The sequence below is a fragment of the Lycium barbarum genome, chromosome 10 (assembly GCF_019175385.1).
Source record: "Lycium barbarum isolate Lr01 chromosome 10, ASM1917538v2, whole genome shotgun sequence".
Taxonomy (NCBI): domain Eukaryota; kingdom Viridiplantae; phylum Streptophyta; class Magnoliopsida; order Solanales; family Solanaceae; genus Lycium; species Lycium barbarum.
The window spans coordinates 114,987,269-115,013,250 of NC_083346.1; the positions used below are offsets into that span (position 1 = coordinate 114,987,269).

General features: G+C 36.6%; 1 protein-coding gene and 1 pseudogene across 1 annotated transcript; one reads left to right on the plus strand and one right to left on the minus strand.

Annotated features, from left to right (window-relative positions):
• Positions 1–993: 993 nt before the first annotated feature.
• Positions 994–2,873, minus strand: LOC132613349 (uncharacterized). Its single transcript, XM_060327364.1, has 2 exons — positions 2,249–2,873; positions 994–1,001 (listed from the first exon to the last, which is right to left on the minus strand). The coding sequence occupies exons 1-2, from the start codon at positions 2,871–2,873 to the stop codon at positions 994–996; spliced, it is 633 nt and encodes a 210-aa protein (XP_060183347.1).
• Positions 2,874–19,823: 16,950 nt separating this feature from the next.
• Positions 19,824–25,004, plus strand: LOC132613350 (WAT1-related protein At2g39510-like; annotated as a pseudogene).
• The last annotated feature ends 978 nt before the right edge of the window (positions 25,005–25,982 follow it).

Sequence of the window (25,982 nt, forward strand, 5' to 3'; positions counted from 1 at the left end):
GCAAAGAGACAACTACCCCAATGTGTCAAAAGGAGAAGCTGAGCAAGAATGATGAAGCTGAAAAAGTGGATAAGACTCTTTACAGAAGTATGGTTGGATGCCTCATGTATCTTACAGCAACTAGACCCTAAATTTTATATGTTGTAAGTCTTCTATCTAGATTCACTAGTTGTGCAACTAACACTAATTTTAGAGCAGCTAAAAGGGTGATAAGATATGTTAAGGGAACACTGAATTTTGGAATCAAGTTCTATGCAAATCAGAAGTGCGTGTTGCAGGGGTATTTTGATAGTGACTGGGCTGGTTTTCCTGATGACATGAAGAGCACTTCTAATAATTGTTTTAATCTTGGTTCAAGGGTATTTTCTTGGTGTTCTAAAAAGCAGGAGATTGTTGCTGTCACGTCCCAAAATACCTGCTAGACGTGATTAGCACCCAACAAGCACTACCCGCTAGGCGAACCATATATCATACCCTTAATCATTTACGATAACACTAAAAGAAAATAAGTGCAGGTCCAAAAACATTATTAATGATTAAAAAAAAGGGAAATAGTCGCCAACCAAATTCATAATCGATTTATGAAAACCAACCAACGCTAAGAGAAAAAGAATCTCTAGCCCACATCCCACGCTAAGACCATGGAACATTTAACAGAGTTACATGAGTTTGAGTGTCGGGCATGTAAACCCAAAATAAAAGAAATAACTACAAATAAACTAGATAAAACTGAAATGGTTGCCTCCACGAACAATGCGGTGGCTCACCTCAACAATAGAATCCACTCACGAAATCTTCAATTACTAGCCTCGTTCTCAATGAAAGTATCTGCATGGACATGCAGGTAAGGAGTGAGTTATACATAAATATAACCCGGTAAGATCCTCGACCCGCCACTTTATATTATGCACAAGAATTATATCGTAATATAATATCCGACAAGGTCCAAACAATCGTTTATCAAGAATAGTATATATCTCAACACAATTTACACTAAGGACCTGTCATAACAGCAGTTAAAGAATTTATCAACACCACGAATCCACAACAAGATACACAATGTGTCAAATATATCAAGAAGCATACACAATGCTCGAGAAGCATACACAATGCTAAGGAGAGCATACACAATGCCCAGTAAAATTAAGAAGCATACACAATGCCAAAGGGGAGCATACACAATGCCCCAGTCTCATGGCTCACAATCGTATCACATTACGAAACAATTTATAAAGAGAGTTTTTAGAGTATTTGAAAATAAAATATATGCGGCTGGCCTGAAGGACCATCGATTCTGCCAAGCACACGGTCATCCCAACACATGGACTAGGCAAACAAAACATATTTTTAAAACGGGTTTTGAAAAGCAAGTACCCAAAGCTTAAAGTCTCACTTACCTTGCTAACGACAAGTTTCCCAACCTTGCAACGTCTAGAACACCAACCAAACGACCTCCAATGACCTCAATCTAAGTAAAATATTGATTAACGATGTCAATTATGCTGGTCGGATCAACTTGCAAGCTTAGAACTACACCTTAATATCTACCACTCTTAGACCATGAATTAAAGATGTAATATTTCAACATCATCGTTCCAACCTAATTAGTGAGTACTCCGTACAATATATTAATACTTATATTCCAAAATAATAATCAAAAGTGTAAGAACAATTTAAGACCAAATCCAAAATAGAAATAAAATAATATGCCATATCAGTAGCTTCGGATAGCCACCAGTGGCTTAGACTTAATCATTCTCTAAAACTTAATCTCACAACTTCAATATAATTATTCCATCTCCAATCTTTACTGCCTTATAACCATTGCCAATAATGGCATAATCACTGATTCCTACTATTCCATCTTGCCATCATTACTAATTGACCAAAATTAGTGAAAAGAACATACAATTTTTTGCAATACCTACCTGAAGCTTATCACCCAAAATAGTGGCTAATGTATTCCTTATTGTTGTTGCCAACCCCCTTCAACCCTCATTAAAATTGTTTGTTGTTTCTCTATTTACGTTCCAAAACAAGAATGTTCTAATGCTCTACTATTCTATTAAACGTGAGCAACAACTGAAAATAAGAGAATGGGCTTGGCCCATCCATTTTTAATTTCGTTTTTGATTTATTTATTAATATATTTAGGCTAAATTACCAAATAACCCTTATTTTAAAATTGGGTTATTACATTCTCCACCACTTAAAATAACGTTCGTCCTCGAACGGATCTAGATCATACCTGTCGCATCAAATAACTGAGGATATTTATCTCGCATATCCGCCTCGAACTCCCAAGTAGCCTCCTCGGTTGGGTGATTACGCCATAACACTTTGACTGAAGCTACCTTTTTCGACCTCAATTGTTGCACTTGCCTATCAAGAATAGATATTGGACCCTCTTCATAAGTCAAATTCTCATCGAGCTCCACATCCTCTGGCTGAATCTTATGGCTATTATCGCCAACATATCGTCTTAGCATAGACACGTGAAATACAGGATGAACAGCAGACAATCTCGGAGGTAAAGTAAGTCTATATGCCACCAACCCAATTCGATCCAAAATCTCATAAGGACCGATATACCTAGGGCTTAGCTTACCCTTCCGACCAAATCTCATAACTCCTTTCATAGGTGAAACTTTTAAGAAGACTTTTCCACCCTTCATGAACTCTATATCGCGAACTTTCTTATCTGCATAGGACTTATGTCTGCTTTGTGCCGTCTTAAGTCGTTCTCGTATCATCGTAACTTTCTCCAAGGCTTGCTGAACCAAATCTGGACCTAATAGTTGTGCTTCGTCCGATTCGAACCATCCAACTGGTGAACGACACTTGCGACCATATAGGGCTTCAAACGGCGCCATCTATATGCTCGATTGGTAACTGTTATTATAAGCAAATTCTGCCAACGGTCGCTGATCGTCCCAATGACCACCAAAATCAATCGCGCAAGCTCTAAGCATGTCCTCCAAAATCTGAATAACCCGCTCAGACTGTCCATCAGTTTGTGGATGAAAAGCTGTACTCAACTCGACCTGTGAACCTAACGACTTCTGAAAAGACTTCCAAAACCAGTAGTAAATTGTGCACCTCGATCAGATATTATAGAAATGGGCACACCATGAAGTCGAACTATCTCACGGAGGTAAATATTCGCTAACTGCTTTGCGGTATGAGTAACCCGAACTGATATAAAATGAGCAGATTTTGTGAGTCTATCCACAATCACCCAGACTGAGTCGTGTTTCTTGAAAGTATTCGGCAAACCAACTATGAAATCCATCGTAATCCTTTCCTACTTCCACTCTGGGATAATCAAGTTTTGCATTACTCCACCGGGTTTTTGATGTTCATATTTAACCTGCTGACAATTTAAGGAACTAGTCACATGTTTCAAAATATCAGCCTTCATACCTTTCCACCAATATAATCCATGCAAGTCTTGGTACATCTTCGTAGTACCTGGGTGGATGGAGTATTGAGAGCTATGAGCCTCTTCAAGAATTAGTTGTTTCGCATCACCCACCATAGGAATACACAGTCTACCATGACAACGTAACACGCCTTCGCTATCAATAGAGAATGACTTAACGCCCCCATTTTGCACTCGATCTCATAGTCTAGCAAGACGGGGATCTTCATATTGGCAAGCCTTGACTTGTCCCACTAATGACGATTGCGCCACCATACCTGCAAGTAACCTACCCTGCACTGTATGATCAATTCGAACTCTGCGGTTGGCTAATGCCTGAATATCCTTAGCCATAGGTCGTTCTTCAGCAGTAAATCGGGCCAAGCTACCCATAGACTTTCTACTCAAGGCGTTTGCCACCACATTCGCCTTACCAGGATGATACAAAATATTAAGATCATAATCTTTAAGTAACTCTAACCACTGTCTCTGTCTCAAATTCAGATCTCTTTGCTTGAATATGTATTGCAGACTCTTGTGATCGGTATAGATTTCACACGGCTCACCATAAAGATAGTGATGCCAGATCTTGAGTGCAAATACAATTACGACCAATTCTAAGTTATGAGTCAGATAATTCTTCTCATGTTTCTTTAGCTGTCGAGACGCATAAACTACCACTTTTCCATTCTGCATCAAGACACAACCCAACCCGACTCGAGATGCATCACAATAAATGGTTAAACCACCTTCATCAGTAGGTAAGGTAAAAATCAGAGCTGTAGTCAATGCAATCTTTAATTTATGGAAACTTTCTGAACATTCATTTGACCACTGGAATACCACACCTTTCTGAGTTAAACGTGTTAATGGAGCGGCTATCTTCGAGAAACCCTCCACAAACCTTCTGTAATATCCAGCTAGTCCCATGAAGCTGCGTATCTCTGTGGGAGTAGTGGGTTGAGGCCAATCTCGAACTGCTTCAATTTTCTTTGGATCAACTTGAATCCCATCTCGGGACACTACATGTCTTAAAAAGGAAATTGTGCTCAACCAGAACTCACATTTTGAGAACTTGGCATAAAGCTTTCGTTCCTTAAGTAGCTGTAGCACAATTCTCAAGTGTTGTCCATGCTCAGCCTCACTCCGAGAGTAGACCAAAATATCATCAATGAATACAGTCACAAAATGGTCTAAGTATGGCTTGAATACCCTATTCATAATGTCCATAAATGCTGCGGGGGCATTAGTCAGCCCAAATGATATCACCAAAAATTCAAAGTGCCCATATCTGGTCCGAAAAGCTGTCTTGGAGATATCTTCGGTCTTGATTCTCAGCTGATGATAACCTGATCTCAAGTCAATTTTGGAAAAATGAGTAGCACCCTACAGCTGATTAAACAAATCATCAATACGAGGCAATGGATACTTATTATTGATCGTCGCCTTATTCAGTTGCCTGTAGTCAATGCACATTCTCATCGTGCCATATTTCTTTTTCACAAATAACACAGGCGCACCCCAAGGCGATACACTAGGCCTAATGAACCCCTTATCATGTAGCTCTTGGAGTTGAGCCTTCAGTTCTCTCAACTCAGCTGGAGCCATACGATATGGAGGACTAGAGATAGGTTGAGTCCCTGGAACTAAATCAATGCTGAACTCGATTTCTCTCATCGGGGGTAGGCCGGGTAAATCTTCAGGAAAAACATCCGCAAATTCGCGAACAACAGGAACACTATCAATAATAGCATTCTCCGCTCGAGTATCATGAACGGTGGCAATAAAATCCAAACACCCATGATTAATCATTCGGCGTGCCTTTACATAAGATATTATTTTTCCTTGAGTCACGGGAGTCATGCCTTTCCACACTAAAGGTTCTCCAGGAAAATTAAAACGTACAAGCTTAGCATAGTAATCAACCGATGCATAACATGATGCCAACCAATCCATGCCCATAATCACATCGAACGCGGACATCGGTAACACACATAAATCGACTACGGTGTCTCTGACCTGAACAGATATCACACAATCTCTATAAACTCTATCCACTAATATACTCTCCCCCACTGAGGTTTCTACCACATATGGTACATTGATAGACTCTACTCCCCGTTCTAGGAATATAACAAAAGAAATAGATATATACGAATACGTAGAACTGGGATCAATAAGAGCATATGCACTATGAGAACCGATAGTAATAATTCCTGTGACTACTGCATTAGATGTTTCGACATCCTGTCTAGTCAAAGCAAAGAATCTCGGCGGTCCACCCCCTCCCTGAGCAACCTGTGCAACCTGTCGACCCTGTCCATGAGCACTCTGTGGAGCGGCTCTAGCTGGCTGAATCTGACCCTGTGTAGCTATAGTAGTTCCCTGCGGCTGTGTAGTAGCTCGACTAGCACCAGAATCACCCTTAGGAGAGTATTTAGCAATATGCCCCTTTTCACCACAAGTAAAACAAGCCCCATCTGCCCCAAAGCAACGACCACTGTGATTTCTACCACAGTTAGAACACCTCGAATGATAACCTGACTGATATGAGCTACTACCCTTCCTCTGCATCTGCTGCTGACCCTGTCTAGCTGAATAACCACTCCTAGAAGACTGCACCAGTGATTCTGATTGAGTAGGTTTGGACTGCCCACGATAAAAACCACTCTTGGCCTCAGATGGAGCACCACTAAACCCATCTGTGTTACGTGGCTTTTTGCTTTCACGCTCAACTTTGTCCATTTCTAGATAGGACTCGTAACGGAGTGCAGCGTCAACTAAATCTGAATAGGTACCATATCGCACATCTCGTACCACCGGACCACGATAGCGATGCTCAAGTCCATCCACAAATCGTCTCACCTTCTCTCTCGGATCCTCAACCAAATAGGGTACATACTTGGATAAATCTGTAAACTTGGCCTCATATTCTGTAACGGTCATAGTTCCCTGCCGCAGATTATTGAACTGACGTCTCATGTCATCTTGCTTGCTTAATGGAATAAACCTATCCTAAAGCACCGCTAAAAACTTTGACCAAGTAATAGGTGGTAACCCTGCTTGTCTACCTCTCTGAATCGAAATCCACTAAGACTCTACAGAACCTGAGAATAATAAAGTAGCAAATTCCACACCACGGGTCTCTTTTAGCACCAATGTAGTCCAAATCTTTTCACAGCGAGCAATGAACTTCTGAGGCTCAATAGAAGCTGGTGAAGCATCGAACGCTGGTGGCTTAAGATTCATGAAATTCTTAAACTCCTTGGATTTCCCTGTAGACTGGACAACCTGTTGAGGGGCTATCTGAGGTGTCTGATTAGCTGCAACATTCAACTGAACTTGAGCTTGTGCCTGTGAAGTGACTTGAGGACCTAGAAGTCCACCATGATTAGGCGCCAATGCCTCCAACACATTCAACAATCTGGTTACCACATTTGCAGGCAAAGCAATAGTAGGTGCAGCAGCTGGTGCCGGTGGAGTGTTCTGAACCACTTGTGCCTGCACTTGCTCTGACGCAACATGGGTTGACCCCTATTCATAACTTCAGGCTGAGGAGTGGCCTGAGTCCTAGTTTGAGGTCTAGTCTGACAAGCACTAGGTTGTCTACCACCGCGGGTAGCACTCTGTCCAGCACCACGTTTAACAGATGAAGATGCGCGTTTCTTAACCATCTGCGAAATAAATATTACAAGGTTAGACTTGATTCAAATCACGCACGAACAAAGAATGAAAGAAGGGAAAACTTCCTTGATGTCCAGTAGCATCAAGGTCATAAGTATGGGTGCCTACATACCCATGAACAAGACTCTACTAAACACTGCTCCATGACCCGGGACCTAAAGTCTAAGCTCTGATACCAACTTTGTCACATCCTAAAATACCCGCTAGACGTGATTGACACCCAACAAGCACCACCCGCTAGGCGGACCATATATCATACCCTTAATCATTTACGAAATCACTAAAAGAAAATAAGTGCAGGTCTAACAACATTATTAATGAAAAAAATGCAAAATAGTCGCCAACCAAATTCATAATTGATTTATGAAAACCAACGAACGCTAAGAGAAAAAGAATCTCTAGCCCACATCCCACGCTAAGGCCATGGAGCATCTAACAGAGTTAAATGAGTTTGAGTGTCGGGCATGTAAACCCAAAATAAAAGAAATAATTAGAAATAAACTAGATAAAGCTGAAATGACTGCCTCCACGAATAATGCGGTGGCTCACCTCAGCAATAGAATCCACTCACAAAATCTTTAATTACCAGTCTCGTTCTCAAAGAAAGTATCTGCATGGACATGCAGGTAAGGAGAGAGTTATACATAAATATAACCTGGTAAGATCCTCGACCCGTCACTTTAAATACCCCTGGAACAAGTGTTAGAAAATAAAAACACACAACAAACACTTTATATTATGCACAAGAATTATATCCGACAAGGTCCAAACAATCGTTTATCAAGAATAGTATATATCTCAACACAATTTACACTAAGGACCTGTCATAACAGCAGTTAAAGAATTTATCAATACCACGAATCCACAACAACATGCACAATGTGTCAAATATATCAAGAAGCATACACAATGCTCGATAAGCATACACAATGCTAAGGGGAGCATACGCAATGCCCAGTAAAATTAAGAAGCATACACAATGCCAAAGGGGAGCATACACAATGCCCCAGTCTCATGGCTCACAGCCGTATCACATTACGAAACAATTTATAAAGAGAGTTTTTAGAGTATTTGAAAATAAAATATATGCGGCTGGCCTGAAGGACCACCGATTCTGCAAAGCACACGCTCGGCCCAACACATGGACCAGGCAGACAAAACATATTTTTAAAACGGGGTTTTAAAAGCAAGTACCCAAAGCTTAAAGTCTCACTTACCTTGCTAACGATAAGTTTCCCAACCTTGCAACGTATAGAACACCAACCAAACGACCTCCAATGACCTCAATCTAAGTAAAATATTGATTAACGATGTCAATTATGCTGGTCGGATCAACTTGCAAGCTTAGAACTACACCTTAATATCTACCACTCTTAGACCATGAATTAAAGATGTAATATCTCAACATCATCGTTCCAACCTAATTAGTGAGTACTCCGTACAATATATTAATACTTATATTCCAAAATAATAATCAAAAGTGTATGAACAATTTAAGACCAAATCCAAAATAGAAATAAAATAATATGCCATATCAATAGCTTCGGATAGCCACCAGTGGCTTAGACTTCATCATTCTCTAAAACTTAATCTCACAACTTCAATATAATTATTCCATCTCCAATCTTTATTGCCTTATAACCACTGCCAATAATGGCATAATCACTGATTCCTACTATTCCATCTTGCCATCATTACTAATTGACCAAAATTAATGAAAAGAACATACAAATTTTTGCAATACATACCTGAAGCTTATCACCCAAAATAGTGGCTAATGTATTCCTTATTGTTTTTGCCAACCCCCTTCAATCCTCATTAAAATTGTTTGTTGTTTCTCTGTTTACGTTCCAAAACAAGAATATTCTAATGCCCTACTATTCTATTAAACGTGAGCAACAACTGAAAATAAGAGAATGGGCTTGGCCCATCCATTTTTAATTTCATTTTTGATTTATTTATTAATCTCTTTAGGATAAATTACCAAATAACCCTTATTTTAAAATTGGGTTATTACAGTTGCACAATCAACGACTGAAGCTGAGTTCATTGCAGCAACAGCTGCTGCAAATCAAGCCTTATGGCTTAGAAAAGTGCTGCTTGATCTTAATTTAAAGCAAGAAAAGTGCACCGAGGTGTTTGTGGATAATCAAGCAGCTATTGCTATCTCAAGTAATCCTGTTTTTCATGGAAAAACCAAACATTTCAATATTAAATTATTCTTTCTCAGAGACGCGCAGAAAGAAGGATCTGTTAGGTTAAATTATTGCTAGATTGATCTTCAACTGGCAGATATGTTTACCAAAGCCTTGCCAAGGAGCAGATTTGAATTTCTTAGAGAGAAGCTTGGAATTTGCAGCAACTGAAGCAAGGAGGAGTGTTGATTAATTATCTCAGTTACTGCTATACAAGATCAAAAGAAGTTGTTGGATTGTTTCCTGATTTTTCGCCATTTTCAGTAGTGTTAACTTAGTTGCTGATTTTTAGGAGTTTGTTCAGATTTTTAGGAGTTTGTTGATCATGGAATCATGTGCAAAGTAGTTGCTTAAATCTAGACTCTAGTTGTTGAATTTTTCTGTATTTAAGCACCATTTCAGTTCAATGAAATTATCATCTTTCCAGCAACAAATATTTCTTCTAGTCTTCTTGCCTTTATTTCTGTTTCTAGAGTTGTAGTTTAGCTTAAAAACTCCAACATACTCAAGTCTTCTAGCACTTTGTGGTTAAGATTAGGAAGTAGAAAATTTTCACTCCTTTCCTCTTCCTTTTACACTACCACCTCTTTCTCTCTCCCTTTTTTCACCGCTTGCTTCCTTTCATTTTCTATTAACCTCTTATTCTAATACTAATTGCTGCTACTACTATTATTATGGAGGTGGGTGAATATTTTAGGAGATAAGTAATCTAAATGGGCCAAGGCCAATGTTAGGTTACTAGCAAATATGATGACTTCAAAGAAATTTACACCTTGAAAAATAATGATAAAGGGAATACAGTGAGTAGAAATCGAATGGGTAAACTGGTCGACGGAGAAAGAGATGCAGGGAACAAAGGTGAACTTGACAAATTTAGAAGAATGCAATAACATGAATGATATGCAGGCTGGCAGAGAAAAAGACGATCTAATAGTAGCGGATCACAGTTGATTAAAAGGGAAGGGAAGTACGGAGTCGCCTGGGAACAACGATGATGTTTTTTAACAAAAAAGATGAATCCTTTAAACTGCAACCTATGGAGATGATGAGATATGGGTCGGACGAGCAAAATATTACGCATGTTGTAAATAGTAATAGCGATTCTCTAGATGCCACTTGGGAGGATTTTGGACGACTACAATCGAACTTGCATAAAAATGTCGTTACAGGGGTTAAAATAACTGAATGTTCTACACCACAGGAAAATAGTTCAACTACTCACATAAGATAATTAGGGGAAAACTTTGGGGAAGGAAATACTACTGGTATAGTAGTGGACTCAACAAATCCATTAGATGTTGGCCTGAAGACGGAAATTGCAACCGCAAAGGTGCCAGTAGTTGGTGGAGGAAGCTCTCATTAGACGGAGATGGCAGTCGTACTTTCATAAACTCTTGAATGAAGAAGGGGATAGAGACTTTGTGTTGGGTGATTTGGAGTACTCTGAGAGGCATCGCGATTGTGGTTATTGTAGGAGTATAAGGGTCGACGAGGTTAAGGGTGTTGTCCGAAGGATGTGCAGGGGAAGAGCAACCGGACCTGACGAGATTCCCGTGGAATTTTGAAAGAGTGCAGGAAAGGCAGGCTTGGAGTGACTGACTGGGTTGTTTAATGTCATTTTCAAGACGGCGAAGATGCTCGAAGAATGGAGGTGGAGTACAATGATCCCTTTGTACAAGAACAAGGACGACATTCAAAGCTGTAACAACTATAGAGGTATCAAGCTGCTAAGCCACACTATGAAAGTGTGGAAAGGGTGGTAGAGATGAGGGTGAGGAGAGACGTTTCTATTTCAGAGAACCAGTTCGGATTCATGCCGGGGCGTTCTACTACTGAAGGCATTCATATTGTTAAGAGATTGGTGGAACAGTATAGGGAGCAGAAAAGGGACTTACACATGGTATTCATCGACCTAGATAAAGCTTACGATAAAGTGCCAAGAGAGGTTCTGTGGAGATGCATGGAGGCTAAAGGTGTACCTGTTGCATACATTAGAGTGATCAAGGACATGTATCATGGAGCCAAGACCAGAGTGAGGACTATAGGAGGAGACTTGGAGAACTTCCCTGTTCTGATGGGTTTGCATCAGGGATCAGCCCTTAGCCCATTTCTATTTGCCTTGGTGATGGATGGATTGACGCGATAAATTCAAGGTGAGGTGTCATGGTGTATGTTGTTTGCGGATGACATAGTCGTGATAGACGAGACTCGCAGTGGAGTCAACTATAAGCTAGAGGATTGGAGACAAACGTTAGAGTCTAAAGGATTCAAGTTGAGTAGGACCAAAACACAGTACTTGGAGTGCAGGTTCAGTGGTGTACCTCAGGAGGCTGACGTGGAAGTGAAGCTTGGTACCCAGGTCATTCAAAATAAAGGAATTTTCAAGTATCTTGGGTCTATTTTACAAGAAAATGAGGATATTGACGATGATGTCACACATCGTATTAGTGCAGGATGGTTGAAATGGAGGCTCGCTTCCGGAGTGCTGTGTGACAAGAAAGTGCCACCAAAACTTAAGGGCAATTTCTCCAAAGTAGTGGTTAGACCGACTCTGTTGTACGGGGCAGAGTGTTGGCCAGTCAAGAACTCTCACGTGCAGAAGATGAAAGTCGCAGAAATGAGAATGCTGCGGTGGATGTGTGGGCACACTAGGAGAGATAGGATCAGGAATGAGGACATCAGGGACAAGGTGGGAGTGGCATCGGTGGAGGACAAGATGCGGGAAGCGAGGTTGAGATGGTTTGGGCATGTGAAGAGGAGAGACATAGATGCCCCAGTGCGGAGGTGTGAGAGGTTGGCTTTAGACGGTTTTAGGAGAGGTAGAGAAAGGCCAAAGAAATATTGGGGAGAGGTGATTAGGCAGGACTTGGCGTTGTTTCAGATTACCTAGGACATGACCTTAGATAGGAGGTTGTGGAGGGCTTAGATTAGGGTAGAAGGCTAGTAGGTAGTCTCACTTTTCTGTCGCACTAGTAGGCGTAGCTTTGCTTTACTTTTTATTGCCCTATGTTTCCTGCTTTTATGTGTTGGGTCTTGTCTCTCCATGCTGTTTTATCATGATTTCTTTGCCCTTGTTTATTTTTTCATTTTAGCATTGCTTTGATATGCCTGTCGGTATCTGACTTTTCTCCCCTTGTTCTCTTGTTTTCTTTTGAACCGAGGGTCTTTCAGAAATAGCCTCCCTACCAAGGTGGGGGTAAGGTCTGCGTACATTTAACCCTCCCTAGACCCCACACTGTGGGATTCAACTGGGTATGTTATTGTTGTTGTTGTAAAGGTGCCAGTAGTTGAGAATCAGGAAAATAAAAATAGGTATCAAGAAGGGGATACAGAAGATAATGAAATGCTAATTGATATCCCAGTCCTGGATGATTCGTCTTCTCTGGGTGGAAAAAATAAAAGATAAGGGGCTATATACACCAAACATTACTAGAAAGCGCCAAAAGAAAGAGACGGTGTGGGAGACCAGCCTGAAATGGTCTTTCTCGATACAATGAAGATCATGGCGTGGAACTATCGAGGGTTGGGGGGATCCTTGACAGTTCCCTGCTTAAAGGAGACGATGTATCTCCACTCCCCGGAATGTGTTCTTTTATGTGAAACTAAAAATCCAAAACAAAAGCTTCAGTGGCTCCAACATAAAATTGGAATGCAAAATTCCTATATTGTTGATCCAGTGGGGCTCTGTGGTGGACTAGCTCTATTTTGGAACGACGAACTTGAGGTATGCAATATCTTATCCTCATCTTATTTTATTGAATTCTTGATACATGATGCTAAGGAGGATGTTACTTTTTGTTGTATATTTGTTTATGCTAGCCCCGATAGAGATATGAGAAAACAACAATGGTATGAATTGACTGCTAGGTCCGTGAATTGGGGAACTAACTGGACTCTTCTAGGAGATTTAAATGACATAACTGATATGACGGAAAAATCAGGAGGAACTGGGAGGGATCCTTGAACCTTTAGGGATTTAAGAGACTTTATATACAAGATAGGATCAGTAGACCTTGGATATCGAGGGAAACCTTGGACGTGGTCTTGTTATGGAATGAATGAAGGATGATCCAAAGAAAGTTAGATAGAGTTCTAGTTTCTCCGGATTGGAGATTAAAGTATGATCAGGCTACTGTTATGCACATATAAGATGATGCCTCCGATCATGTAATAATGCTCTATTCTACTGATGGTTTTCATGATAGATGAAGGAAAAGATTTTATTTTGATAAGAGATGGGTAGAAAAATTTGAGGCTAAATAGCTCATAGAGAAATCTTGGGTTAAACAATTTAATGGGAATAGCCAATCACAGTTAGTTCTAAGATTAGAAAATGTAGAAGAGTCTTAATAGATTGGAGTAAGAAGGGTGAGTCGAACTCAAAAATAAAGATTAAAACTTTGAAAAATCAGCTTAATATGGTTAAAAATAACCCAAGAGAACCTGACTTTTCCCTTATTTTCAAATTGAGAAAAGAGTTAACCGCTACTTATAATGAGGAAGAGTTATACTGGAAGTTAAAATCTAGGGTCCAATGGTTGAAAGAGGGAGATTAAAATACCTCTTTTTTTTCATATGTCTACTGCTCAAAGAAGACATAGGAACCTTATTAAAGGATTGAAAAACAAGATGGGGCAGTGGATTTATGATAAACCTGGTATAGTTAAGGAAATTGAGGGTTTTTATAGAGCGTTATTTTCTCCTACATCCTTCTTCCTTACACCAAGTGTTGCAACATATCCCCTCTACTATTACACATAACATGAATCAAGACTTGATTGGTGTTGTTTCAAATGAAGAAATTAAAGAGACGGTTTTTTCAATGAACCCTACTAAGGCTCCAGGTGTGGATGGAATGACCCCATTATTTTTCAGCAAATTTGGCCATTAATATCTAATGATGTATGCCAGGATGTTAGATGTTTTTTTTTTTAGATTGGTTACCTTTTTACCAGTTTGGATTCAAACGCTAATAACTCTGGTGCCTAAAATCAAGACTCCAATCACTGTACAACATTTTAGACCTATGAGTTTATGTTCTACCTTGTATAAGATAATCAACAAAATTATAGTGAAACAAATGAAGCTTATTCCTTTTATTATATCTTCTAATCAAGCAGCTTTTGTGGGAAAACGACAAATAGTTGATACTATTGTTTTGGCTTATGAATTTATGGGGATATTGAAAAATAGAAGGAAAGGAAAAGATAAGATTGTGTCTTTAAAATTAGCTATGTCTAAAGCTTATGATCGTGTTGAATGGCCATATATTCAACAATTAATGCTCAAAATGGGGTTTCATAATAAATCCGTCGATTGGATCATGACTTGTGTAACGACTACCTCTTTAGCTTTTAATTTCAATGGAGACATTAAAGGATCTGTTAAACCTTCTCGGGGATCCTCTGTCACCATATTTGTTTCTTATTTGTGCGGAAGGGCTATCAGGATTATTGCACTCTGCTGAGCAGCAAGGAACTTTAAAAGGCTTGTAATTCGATAGAAATGGACCTTCATTCTCACATTTGTTCTTTGCGGATGACTCGTTTATTTTCTGTAATGATGATATGGATAGTATTTCTCAACTTAACTCTGTTTCGGATACGTACGCAAGGTGTTCGGGACAAGTGATTAACTATGAGAAATCGACTACTTTTTTTTAGCAAAAATACTACTAATGAGGAAAAATCTAGTTTTTGCTCCTCCCTAGGTAATATAAGATCATGTACAAGGGGAGCATATTTAAGCTTGCCTGCTGTCATAGGAAGATCTAAAAAGGCAATGCTATCCTTTATTAAAGAGAGAATTGTCTTAAATAAAGAGCTGGAAAGGGAAATTCTCGAGTCAGGCTGAAAAAGAGGTCTTAATAAAATCTGTTTTAGTAGATATCCCTTCTTCTGCGTTATCTTGTTTTCAAATACCTGGTGGATTATGTAAAGAAATCACAAGTATATTTTCAAAATTTTGGTGGGGTCAAAATGATGAGAAGCGGAAAATGCATTTTCAAAAGATGGGAAAATTTTTGTGAACCGAAGTTTAGAGGTGGCTTAGGATTTCGGGACTTAAAAGATTTTAATATGGCTCTTCTAGCCAAACTGGCTTGGAGAATTTTGACTGAACTTGACATGCTAGTCTTCCAAGTACTAAAGAGCAAGTATTTCCCAAATGAATCTTTCTTACATGTACAAGGTCATAGGTATAGTTCTTGGGTTTGGAGGAGCATTTTGTGGGGACGTGATCTCTTAGTCAAATGTGAGATGGAATATATCCAATGGTGCATTAGTGAGAGTATGGAAAGATCCGTGGCTACCAAGCGACAACTCGTTTTACCCGTTTATATGATAAATGGTGTTTCACATAACTTAAAGAGTGTCAAACTTAATAGATCCTAATACAAATTCTTGGAACACCCAACTTCTGAATACTTTATTTAACGAGGCTGATGTTAGTACAATTCTAGCTATACCAATATCTATTAGAGGAAGCAATGAAAAACTTATTTGGCACTTTATAAACTCTGGCAAGTATGAAGTGAAATCTGAATATCATCTAGCAAAACTTGTCCTTTCAAATAATAGAAGTTTGGTTAGTTGACTTGAAAGTAGTTCCCACTGTTTCCCTAAAGGCTTCTAGAATCAACTTTGGTCCATGAAAATTAAAAATAAATTGATACATTTTGTGCGAAAGTGCATTCTAAATACCCTACCAGTTAGGAACACTATTGCGAGGAGAGTCAGAACCATAGATTCAACTTGTCCTATTTGTGGAATGGAACCTGAAACTATAGAACATATGTTTTTAAAATGTTCTAGATCCGTTAAAGTGTGGAAAAGAAGTCCTATCCTTTGTCCTGACCTGAACCTTATCGTAGACTTTTCAGCATGGTGCTATAAATTATATTTGGATACAAAACTTTTCCTAATACTAATACTTTATTGCAATTGTCAGTAACTATCTTATGGATGATATGGAAAGCTATAAATGATTATGTGTTCAATTCTTGTTGTGGAGTGACGCTGAAATTTTATCAAAATCTTTATCTGACTTTAACGAGTTTGCAGATGAAAGCACTAGTGAAAACATGATGGGACGGGAGCGGCAAGTTGTGACTCACCCCAGTTCACTAACTTTTTCTCCAGAACATTTGTTGTTGTATGTTGATGCAGGTGTACTTCAAAATACTAGATGAGTATTGTGATGGTAGCCTTGAAGGCTAATGGAGACGTACTTCATTCCTATGGTAGTCCAATTCATTTTGTTGGAAAAGTCGTGATAGCAGACACGTTGGAGATTCGCAATGCAATTCGGATTACGGTGGAGTAAGGCTGGAAGAATATAAAGATATTATCATATTCATCGACGATGACTCAGATGCTCAATAGGAGAATCACTCCCTCTTGGGATGTACTTACTGTGTGTGAAGACATCTGGCATCTCAGGTGTTCTTTAGACGATGTAGCTTTTATATATATAAGTAGACGTGCTAATACGTGTTGTCATAGATGAGCGAAGTTAGCTCTGTCACTATTTCATGAAGTCTCTTGGTTTGGGAACTTCCCATATTGGGTTGTCAAAGAGGCTTCTCAATGGTTTGTATAACTGACTGCTGTTTGATCAATACAAATCAGTTTTAGAAAACAAAAAATTATACCTATATTTCAACTTTAGTACCTACACTAAAAGCAAAAAAGAAATATTTTATTGCTCTTTAATTAGCTTGTCCAAAGAAACATGCACAAAGTACGTCATGACTCTTAAAGATCCTATAGTCGGAGGAATTGGCATTTCATTTACTTACTGTTGGTGGGTAAGTACATCATGCTGAGACGAATTTAGAATTTCTAGAACATAGGTGCACCAGTAAAAAAAAGAAAAAAAAAATGTGTTAAATGGGAATTGTTTTCTAATCCTCTGGGTAAATAACTCAACATTCAACCAAATGCACCATTTAGCCTTCTTGTAACATAGGTACCAGAAGATAATATTATATCAATTTTAATATATATATATATATATATATATATATATATATATATATATATATATATATATGATACCTAAAACTACGAAGAGACAATGGATTTAAAAGGAAACGAGTTATGTACACTCATGTTTGGTTGATCTTTATTTTTTAAGGAGGGGTGGCTCAAGGGAAGACTAGTAAAACCTTTGTTTTAGGCCCTCAAAAACTTTAGACAACAAATTTTTTAATTAATAATGAATTTTATGATTTTATTTCGGTTATACAATATTGAAATTTGCATGACATAGAAAGTAAAAAATCTTTATGAATATAAAAAGAAAGAAAAATTGCTAAGTAATATTTATTGTAAAATATTTTAGAATTTTGATATTAAACAATTTGCAGCTTCATATTAGTAAATAAAATTATATGCAACAACATCCAATGGATTGTATTATAAATACATGGCTAAAATCTTTTTAGCTTGAATTAATCCTTACTAATATAAATAAAAACAATAATATTACGATGTTAAAAGCTCTATCTTTTAGAGATACTACACTATATGAAGGCAAAAAAAAAAACATAAGTCTCTTGTTAGAATTAAACTGACTTTAGGTCGTTAATTTTAGTGACCAACTCTTATTTCTAAAAGGGGTTTCTATCTCGTTTTAAGCCCAATCCCAAACTAGTGTCGTATTTAAACTCAATGTTTATCTCATGAACTGTAAGAAGAAAATTATTCCATCTTTTGAGTACTTTAACTCAAGAGATCGTGGGTTCTATCTTAACGAACAAGCACCATAGGTCGTAGGAAGAACACATATGATTTCATCTTGTAACTAGATCCATAACTGAGGATAGTAACAAACACCTTCCACAATATGATTGCATCTCCTTATATCCATTGGTTTAAGAGAAAAAGTGTGGATCTAAAAGAGTATAATCGGAATAGTGAAGTTAATCGAAGGCAAATCTTAAGTTAATAGAAAGATGTACTAACCCGCAAGCTCTTCAGCAGCCAACTTGCCCTTAAAATCTTGATTTCAAGGTCAAATTTTATCTTTTCTATCTCCAATCTATGTAAAACCAGGACCAAAAAAAAAAAATCAGAAAACTTCTTTATCTGTGAAAAACTTAGTTTAAAACATTTACATAGAAAATGATGTGTGGTTGAATAAAAGTTCGTGATAAGAGTTGTACCTTAATACTTTCGCATTAATTGTTTCTCTCTTACTGTTCAACATGACACATAAATCATAAACTATGAAAAGAAATGAAAAATTGCTCTGCTAACTCACATACAATTTTTTTTGAAATTATAAGTCAGACATAATTCTTAAATGATGTTGGGACAAGGTTTGAACAATATTCGTGAAGACTTCATTACAGAAGTTAGCAAACTTACTCATCTTCACCCCGTAATGTGACAAAACCTTGCGTACTAGCATGCTTACTGGTGTGCTATCTGGCTGGGCCACTGTAAGACATTAGGTTGAGCGGAGAAATACAATGGGAGACCTTTATCCCTATTTCTCTTCATCGTAGCAATGTAAGGTTCCAGTAACATGATTCAAACAACAACAGAAAAGGTCGGATCAGGGGATTTAAGGTGGACAACATAATAGCAAATAACTTGGAAGTTACTCATTTGCAATATACAGATGATACACTAGTTTTTTGTGAAGCAGTGGAAGAACAGATACTGATCCTGAGGGTCATCTTTATCATATTTGAAGCAGTATCAAGATTACATATCAATTGGGGGAAAAACTTCATTTATCCCATCAATGAAGTAATAGATGTGGAAAGTTTTGCAGAAAGTTGGGAGGCAAAGTAAGAGAAATTCCAACTACATATCTAGGCATGCCTTTGGGAGCAAAAAGCAAGTCTAAGGGAATATGGAATGGGGTAGTGGAGAAGTGTGAGAAGAGATTAATAAGATGAAAAAGTCAGTATCTTTCCTTGGGAGGAAGACTGACTTTTGTCAACAGTGTGCTTGGTGCTCTACCTTTTTACATGATGACAGTTTTCCCTGCTCCAGTGAGTGTGATAAAAAAATTGATGCCTTAAGAAGGAATTTTTCTGGCATGTTAATGAAGACAAGAGAAAGCTCCACCTGGTCAATTGGGAAAAAGTGATAACGAACAAGAAAGAATGAGGTGTGAGGATCAGAGACATGAAAATGCATAACAGAATTTTGATGACGAAGTGGTTATAGAAATTTGCAACAACTGGCAATATTCTATGGAAGGAGGTCATCTCTACAAAGTATGGTCTGGAGAATAGCTGGATGAAAAATGTTGTTACAATACCATATGGTTGTAGTGTATGGAGTTCAATCAGAATCTATGGTTTGAGTCCTAAACAGATCCAGTTTAAAGTTGGTAATAGTCTGAAAGTTTCCTTATGGGATGATAAGTGGATTGGTCATAAACCTCTAAAGCAATTTTATCCAGATTTATACACCTGATGCCTTCAACAACAAGCTACATCAGCTGATTTATAGACATGATAAGGCTGGAATTTACACTTCAAAAGACATTTAAATGACTGGGAAATGGAAAGAACAGTAGCCTTCTACTCCACAGTTGCTCAATTCAATAATTTAACAGAGGAAAGAGATATTGTGGTTTGGAAGATAGACAACAAAGGTTTGTTCACTATAAATGTTGCTTACAGAGACCTGAACACATCAAACAACCAGGAGGTAGGATGGCCATGGAAGATGATATGGAAAACAAGAATACCTTACAAGGTAAATTATTTTCCCTGGCTATTGGCCGCAAAGGAAGTAGTGTTGACTCATGAGAATTTAAACAAGTGGGGGTTCCATCTGTGCTCTAGATGCTATTTATATGGCGAACAAGCAGAGACAATCAACCATCTCTTTTTACGCTGCAAATGGACAAATCAGCTATGGAACATATTCATCAGTCTGACGAAGATTAGGTGGGTGAAACCAGGGAGCATTAAAGGAGTTCTTAGTTGTATTTAGACTCATTCCATTTTTGTATTCGTATTTTAGGAGCTCTTGTAAGACTTAAGACACCAGGTTTTTGGGGTGTACTTCCTAGTTTCACATGTTTATGATATTGAGACTTCATTATTGAATTTGATATTGTTCTTACTTTACCTTTCCTCGTATTAAGAGATTAAAATTTGACTTAAGGTTCGCCTACTGGGTTAGGAGTAGGTGGCATCATGGCTAGTGTGATTTTTGGTCGTGATAGAGACAAAGGACAAAGATGAAAAAAGGCATAGTGGGATGATGACAGACGATGATAACTTAAACGAATATAATGGGGTCAGTATTAAGAGTGGATCGTATATCCTTTCAAAGTGTAATTGATTTATTAGGAGGAGACAAGTCTGCAGTAGGTGCAGAGTCCAGTGCACAGCCTGAAACATATGGGGCCTGATGCTGGACATGGACGACAATGATTAGTTAAGATGGAGATGTAGAAGTAACTATAAATTCCTTAAAAGTCTGTATGGATAAGAGTCTGGTGGTACTGTGGATGGAGATGTAGAAGTAATTGTAGATTCCTCAAAAGTCGGTATAGGTAAGGCCCTAGATATGTCATGATGATCAGGAGAAAATGAAAGTAAGCTCGAGACTCACAGAATGTGACATCAGCATTACTGATGAGGATCGAGTGAGTAGAAACTATGCCCCTTTTTGTACCCGAGAATAATCAAGAAAGACAAACTTGAGAGCATAAAGGTCTAATTTAACACTCTGAGGGGTGATAAATTTATCATTTTTTTTAAAGAAGAGGTTCAATTAAACCCCCTCTCTTCAAGCTAACATCGCCTTGATAATCACAAGTAACGATTCATAATAAGTGGAACTAACAACTTGGAAATTAAGACAGCTAAACTTTAATCAGTGGCGGAGCCAGAATTTTGGCGAAGGGTGTGCAAATTTCTTCTCTTATGTTAAGGATGTGCAAAATTAAATATATACTTATAATAGCTAATATTTAACCTATGTACAAAGAGTAATTTCCGGCGAAGGGTGTGCATCTGACCATCCTTCACCTAAGGTGGCTCTACCCATGCCTTCAATAGTAGTATTGAACTACATTGATATTAAATAAATAAAAATCCATTAGCAGGTAAGTGGATATACACATTTAAAAGATTCCATAATTTAAAAAAAAAAAAAAAAATCTTTCTTTCTTTCTTTTTTCTAAGTTCATCATCCAGTCCAACACCACATAAAATTGAAACAATGGGAATATAAAAAACTTTCCATAGCAGGTTAAATTGTATTAACTATAGCGTAAACTTTCATTACAGCACTTGACAATTGATATAAGTTAATTCCTCTCTTTTTGGACCGTTCAAAACAATAATAGCCGACAAATGTATACGTCTTGTACATTAAGTACAACTATATAAAATATACGTGGTATATGCAGATCATATACATATAATAGTCATGATCAATGTATATATATTGTATATTTTGGCTAGCTCCTGTGATTAATTTGGCTGACGGGCCAGAAATGACAAAGCCCAATTATTACTGGGTGATGATTTGAACTTATTTGTAGGCTTGAGAATGTGAACATATGGAAAGTACCAAGCCAGGCTAAAATAGTGGGAACAATAGTAACACTTGGAGGTGCAACAATAATGAGCCTTGTTGGAGGACCAACAATTGGATTGCCGTGGACCAAACATCATGTTCCTAGTACTAATGCTGTTTCTCCCACTGATCTCAATCCAGTCAAAGGTGCTCTCTTCATTGTTGCTGGTTGTTTTTGCTGGGCCTGCTTTTATAACCTTCAGGTATACACCTTTGCACAAATAGCCACTTTTTAGCTCTTGTAACTGAAAGATAGTTATGGTCATGAAGTTTCAAATTCTACAAGTGAAACTTTAGGATATTATCGCGAAGGTTCATATGTTAGATTGAAAACACCATGACAATGACTATTTTTCAAAGACATGGGCCGAAAAGAGGCTAACGGACGTTGTTTCTATCCTTTTCTCTAACAGTGCATTTGTTTTTCTAATAACTACTTTTCAGTTATATATGTTGGCAACTCTAAAAGATTTTGACACAATCAATTACTTAAGAGATGACTACAAGTAACTGTCCATAATAAATAAATTTAGTAAACTGGAAAATAGGGTAAGTAGTTTGTTATAATATGTGTTAAAATATATTGAGTGCTAAGTTAAATCTATTCTAATTATTAACCTTCTGATACAATTTTTCCAATTTATATAACACTCCTTTTATTTTGGGATGTTCCAAGATATAAAGCTATTCCACTAATCTAAAACTCCTTTTATTTGATGGTTTCTCTATGAATTTACTTATGAATAATTACATTAATAAAGTCTTCTTCCATTATCATTAATAATAGGATACACATGCGTTATAACATATTTAATTTCGTGTCCAGTCAAATATAGTTATTCAAAATCAAATAAATGATCGATTTTTATTTTCAATTTTTTTTCAGTATAATAATATTTTTATTTACTGCATTTATATTTACAGGCAATTACATTGAAGAAGTACCCGGCAGGATTGTCTTTGACATGTTTAATATGCATGGCTGTGGCTTTGCAAGGCACTGCACTCACACTTGTGGTTCAAAGGAACAATTCATTGGGGAAGTAGTAAATTCGTTGCATCCGTTTACCTTGTAAGTCTAAAAAATCCTAAATCCATTTTTAATAATACTATTTGAGTTTAAGTTATATATAAATCTAATTATACATCTTTGGTGTAAGTTTTTATTATATCATTTCAATTTTACATATTGTAGTTGGTAACTTATTTTATTTCCAAGATTATAAATTTTATATTTAAAGAGATTTATCTGTACATAATCTTTGAATGACCTGATAAGTGTAAAATATATTTCTACATCGATGGTGCATAGCACTTAAAACTTGTACAAGTTTTTTAAGTTATAAACACTGTTAGTATAAGAAAATTTTAATTAACTGTGGTAGCTTGTCTCATTTTCGAGATTACAATGCTCACATTTTAAAGAGGTTTACACGAGTATATAACTTAAACTCGTAGTATATATATCATTGTTGTTATTACATACCAATCATTAATTACTCTACTACAACTTAATTCAATTTTACAAATACGGTCTGAAGTTAAATTACGCTCTATCTATCGTCAATGTAAAGAATTTTTAATTTATCATGTTACTTTTACCCGTTATAGCAGGTAGCTAATTGTCTTATTTTCAAGATCAACACATATGTTTTAAAGAGACTTATTAGTTCCTTATAATAACTCCGTATATAATTTAAAGCTTATATTGTGTTATGTTGTTGTCAGATACCTTCATTAGTTATTCTCCAACAGCTTAATTTATGCATAGATATCATTATGGATGCAGGGAATTGTTAATTGTGGTATTGGCTATTATGTTTTGGGATTAATAATGAATGTCAAAGGACCAGTTTTTGTCACTGCTTTTAATCCTCTCAACATGGTTATTGTTGCCTTTTTGGGTTCATTCATTTAACCTGAGCAACTCAACTTGGGAAGGTATTCCATAATGCTTATTTACCTCTTTTACTTCTCTTGTTTTTTTTTTTTAATTTTTTTTTATCACAATAGATCTAAAACCTTGGAGATTGATCATTTTATGATGGTTTATTTCAAAAGATATGAGGTATATACATACTGATAATTAAATAATTTTTGCATGATCAATGTAGTTTTCAGGTTAGTAGTTCACTTATAATTGTGGACCTCTCAATCATTTATACTTATCTTTTGGATTTAAGTTATATGTATTGATAGCGGAAAAGTTTTTTAATAATAGTTAATTTTAACCTGTGAAAGTAAGTTACTATATTATTACTACTCAGATTAAATGAGTAATATATATTTATCAAGATATTTATCTATATTAACTTAATAAGTACCCTTATTGTGTAAACATTTTTTACGGTGTCATCGCATTAAACTTGAACTCAGCTATTTATGACAAATATTTACATGTAATTATCTTTCAAATAACTTGATTGTGTACATATTTCTAAATCGTTAACATATCGAACTTAAACTTTTTGCATTATTGATGGAAGATTTTTTTATATTCATTCGTTAAGTTTTATTTGAAGTAAGGAAGGAATTTATGATAATTCATCGCTAATCCGTTATTAAATAGGATTAACGACATCTTTTTGCTATTTAGCGACAAAAATAGTCGATCGCTAATTTAATTATGTTTTTATATTGATTTGAGGAGTACAAAATGAAGTTTCTTAATTTAATTTCTTGCTAGTTTGAATGTAGGGTTGTGGGAGCTGCTGTCATTGTTATTGCATTATATCTAGTAATATGGGCTACAAGCAAGGACGATGTAAAATCCTCAAAAATATTGAGCACCACTAAAGATGTTGAATCAGTTGACAAAGAATTAGCTGAGATAAAATCTTCAAATCATGCAGTAACTGGAGAGGAATCTGTTTATGAGGAAATGATAAAAAAAAAGTAAGACTTACAATTTTGTGGTATCGATCGGGTGATGTTTCGCATTTCAGTTTAATTTTATTATCTTTATTCCTGTTTTTCCTTTTCCTAATTTTCTAATGTAACAACTTCTTTTTTTCTTTTCCTTTTTTTCCGGAAAAAACAAGTCGAGCACTATTAGTGGATTTTGGTTAATATTGAATATCAAATAATTTTCCCAACAAAGAATGCTTGCTTTTTTGCCTTACTTGATTTAGGAACATGTACAACCAATTCAGCATCATTCTCTTTATAGTCGGCTGAATAATGCCCTTTATTATTATTGCAAATAATGCGCATAATAATTAATAATGAACTAACTCCGAATGACTAAGAAGAACCACGTTACGCATGATATATTATTGGGATATTATAGGAGTTATTTCGATCCCATGAATAAAGTACTATCACATGCGTTTCATTTTATTTGGTAGAATAAAATGCGCACTTAAGAAATAATGGATTTTTTTTGGAATTTAAAATTAAAATAAACTTTAGATATTTGTATTATTATAGATCGTTTCATTAAGGGTAAATAAGAATTTTAAAGTTAAATTATTTTTAAATATAGAAAAGTAATACTACATCCATCCTAATTTATTTGACATTCTTTTCCTTTTAGTTAGTTCAAAAAGGAATCACGCAATTTTACATTTAGTAACAATTTAACTTTAAACTTTTCTTTTTGCTCATAATTAGATCATCTGTAACTACAATAAATATCTATGGCTCATTATAGGCTGCAAACTTCAAAGGCCATCCTTTCATTCTCAAATGTTACAGATGATCTAATTATGAGCAAAAAGAAAAGTTTAAAGTTAAATTATTGGGACTAAGGAAATAATATTTTTAAGATAAACTTAAAAAAAATGTATCTTATGAATTTGTTCGGAGACAGTAACATATTTCCTACTTGACTCAGATGGTTACGTATACTAGTACAACAAAAGAGAGAGCAAAAGAAAGACGAAGAGAAAACGTATACAACCTAATTAACAAGTAACAACACATGATATATATGAATTAAGCCGCCTAACGCAACTGCATTGTCGAGCTGGATTGTCAACATACAAATGGAGTGTTGGTATATACGGTCAAACCTCATAATGACATCATTTGTCTAAATAATTTTTTATTATTAATATCGAGATGCTTTTATAAAGAATATATAATATAATATAATATGAGAGTCAGTTCCGAAGAAAACTT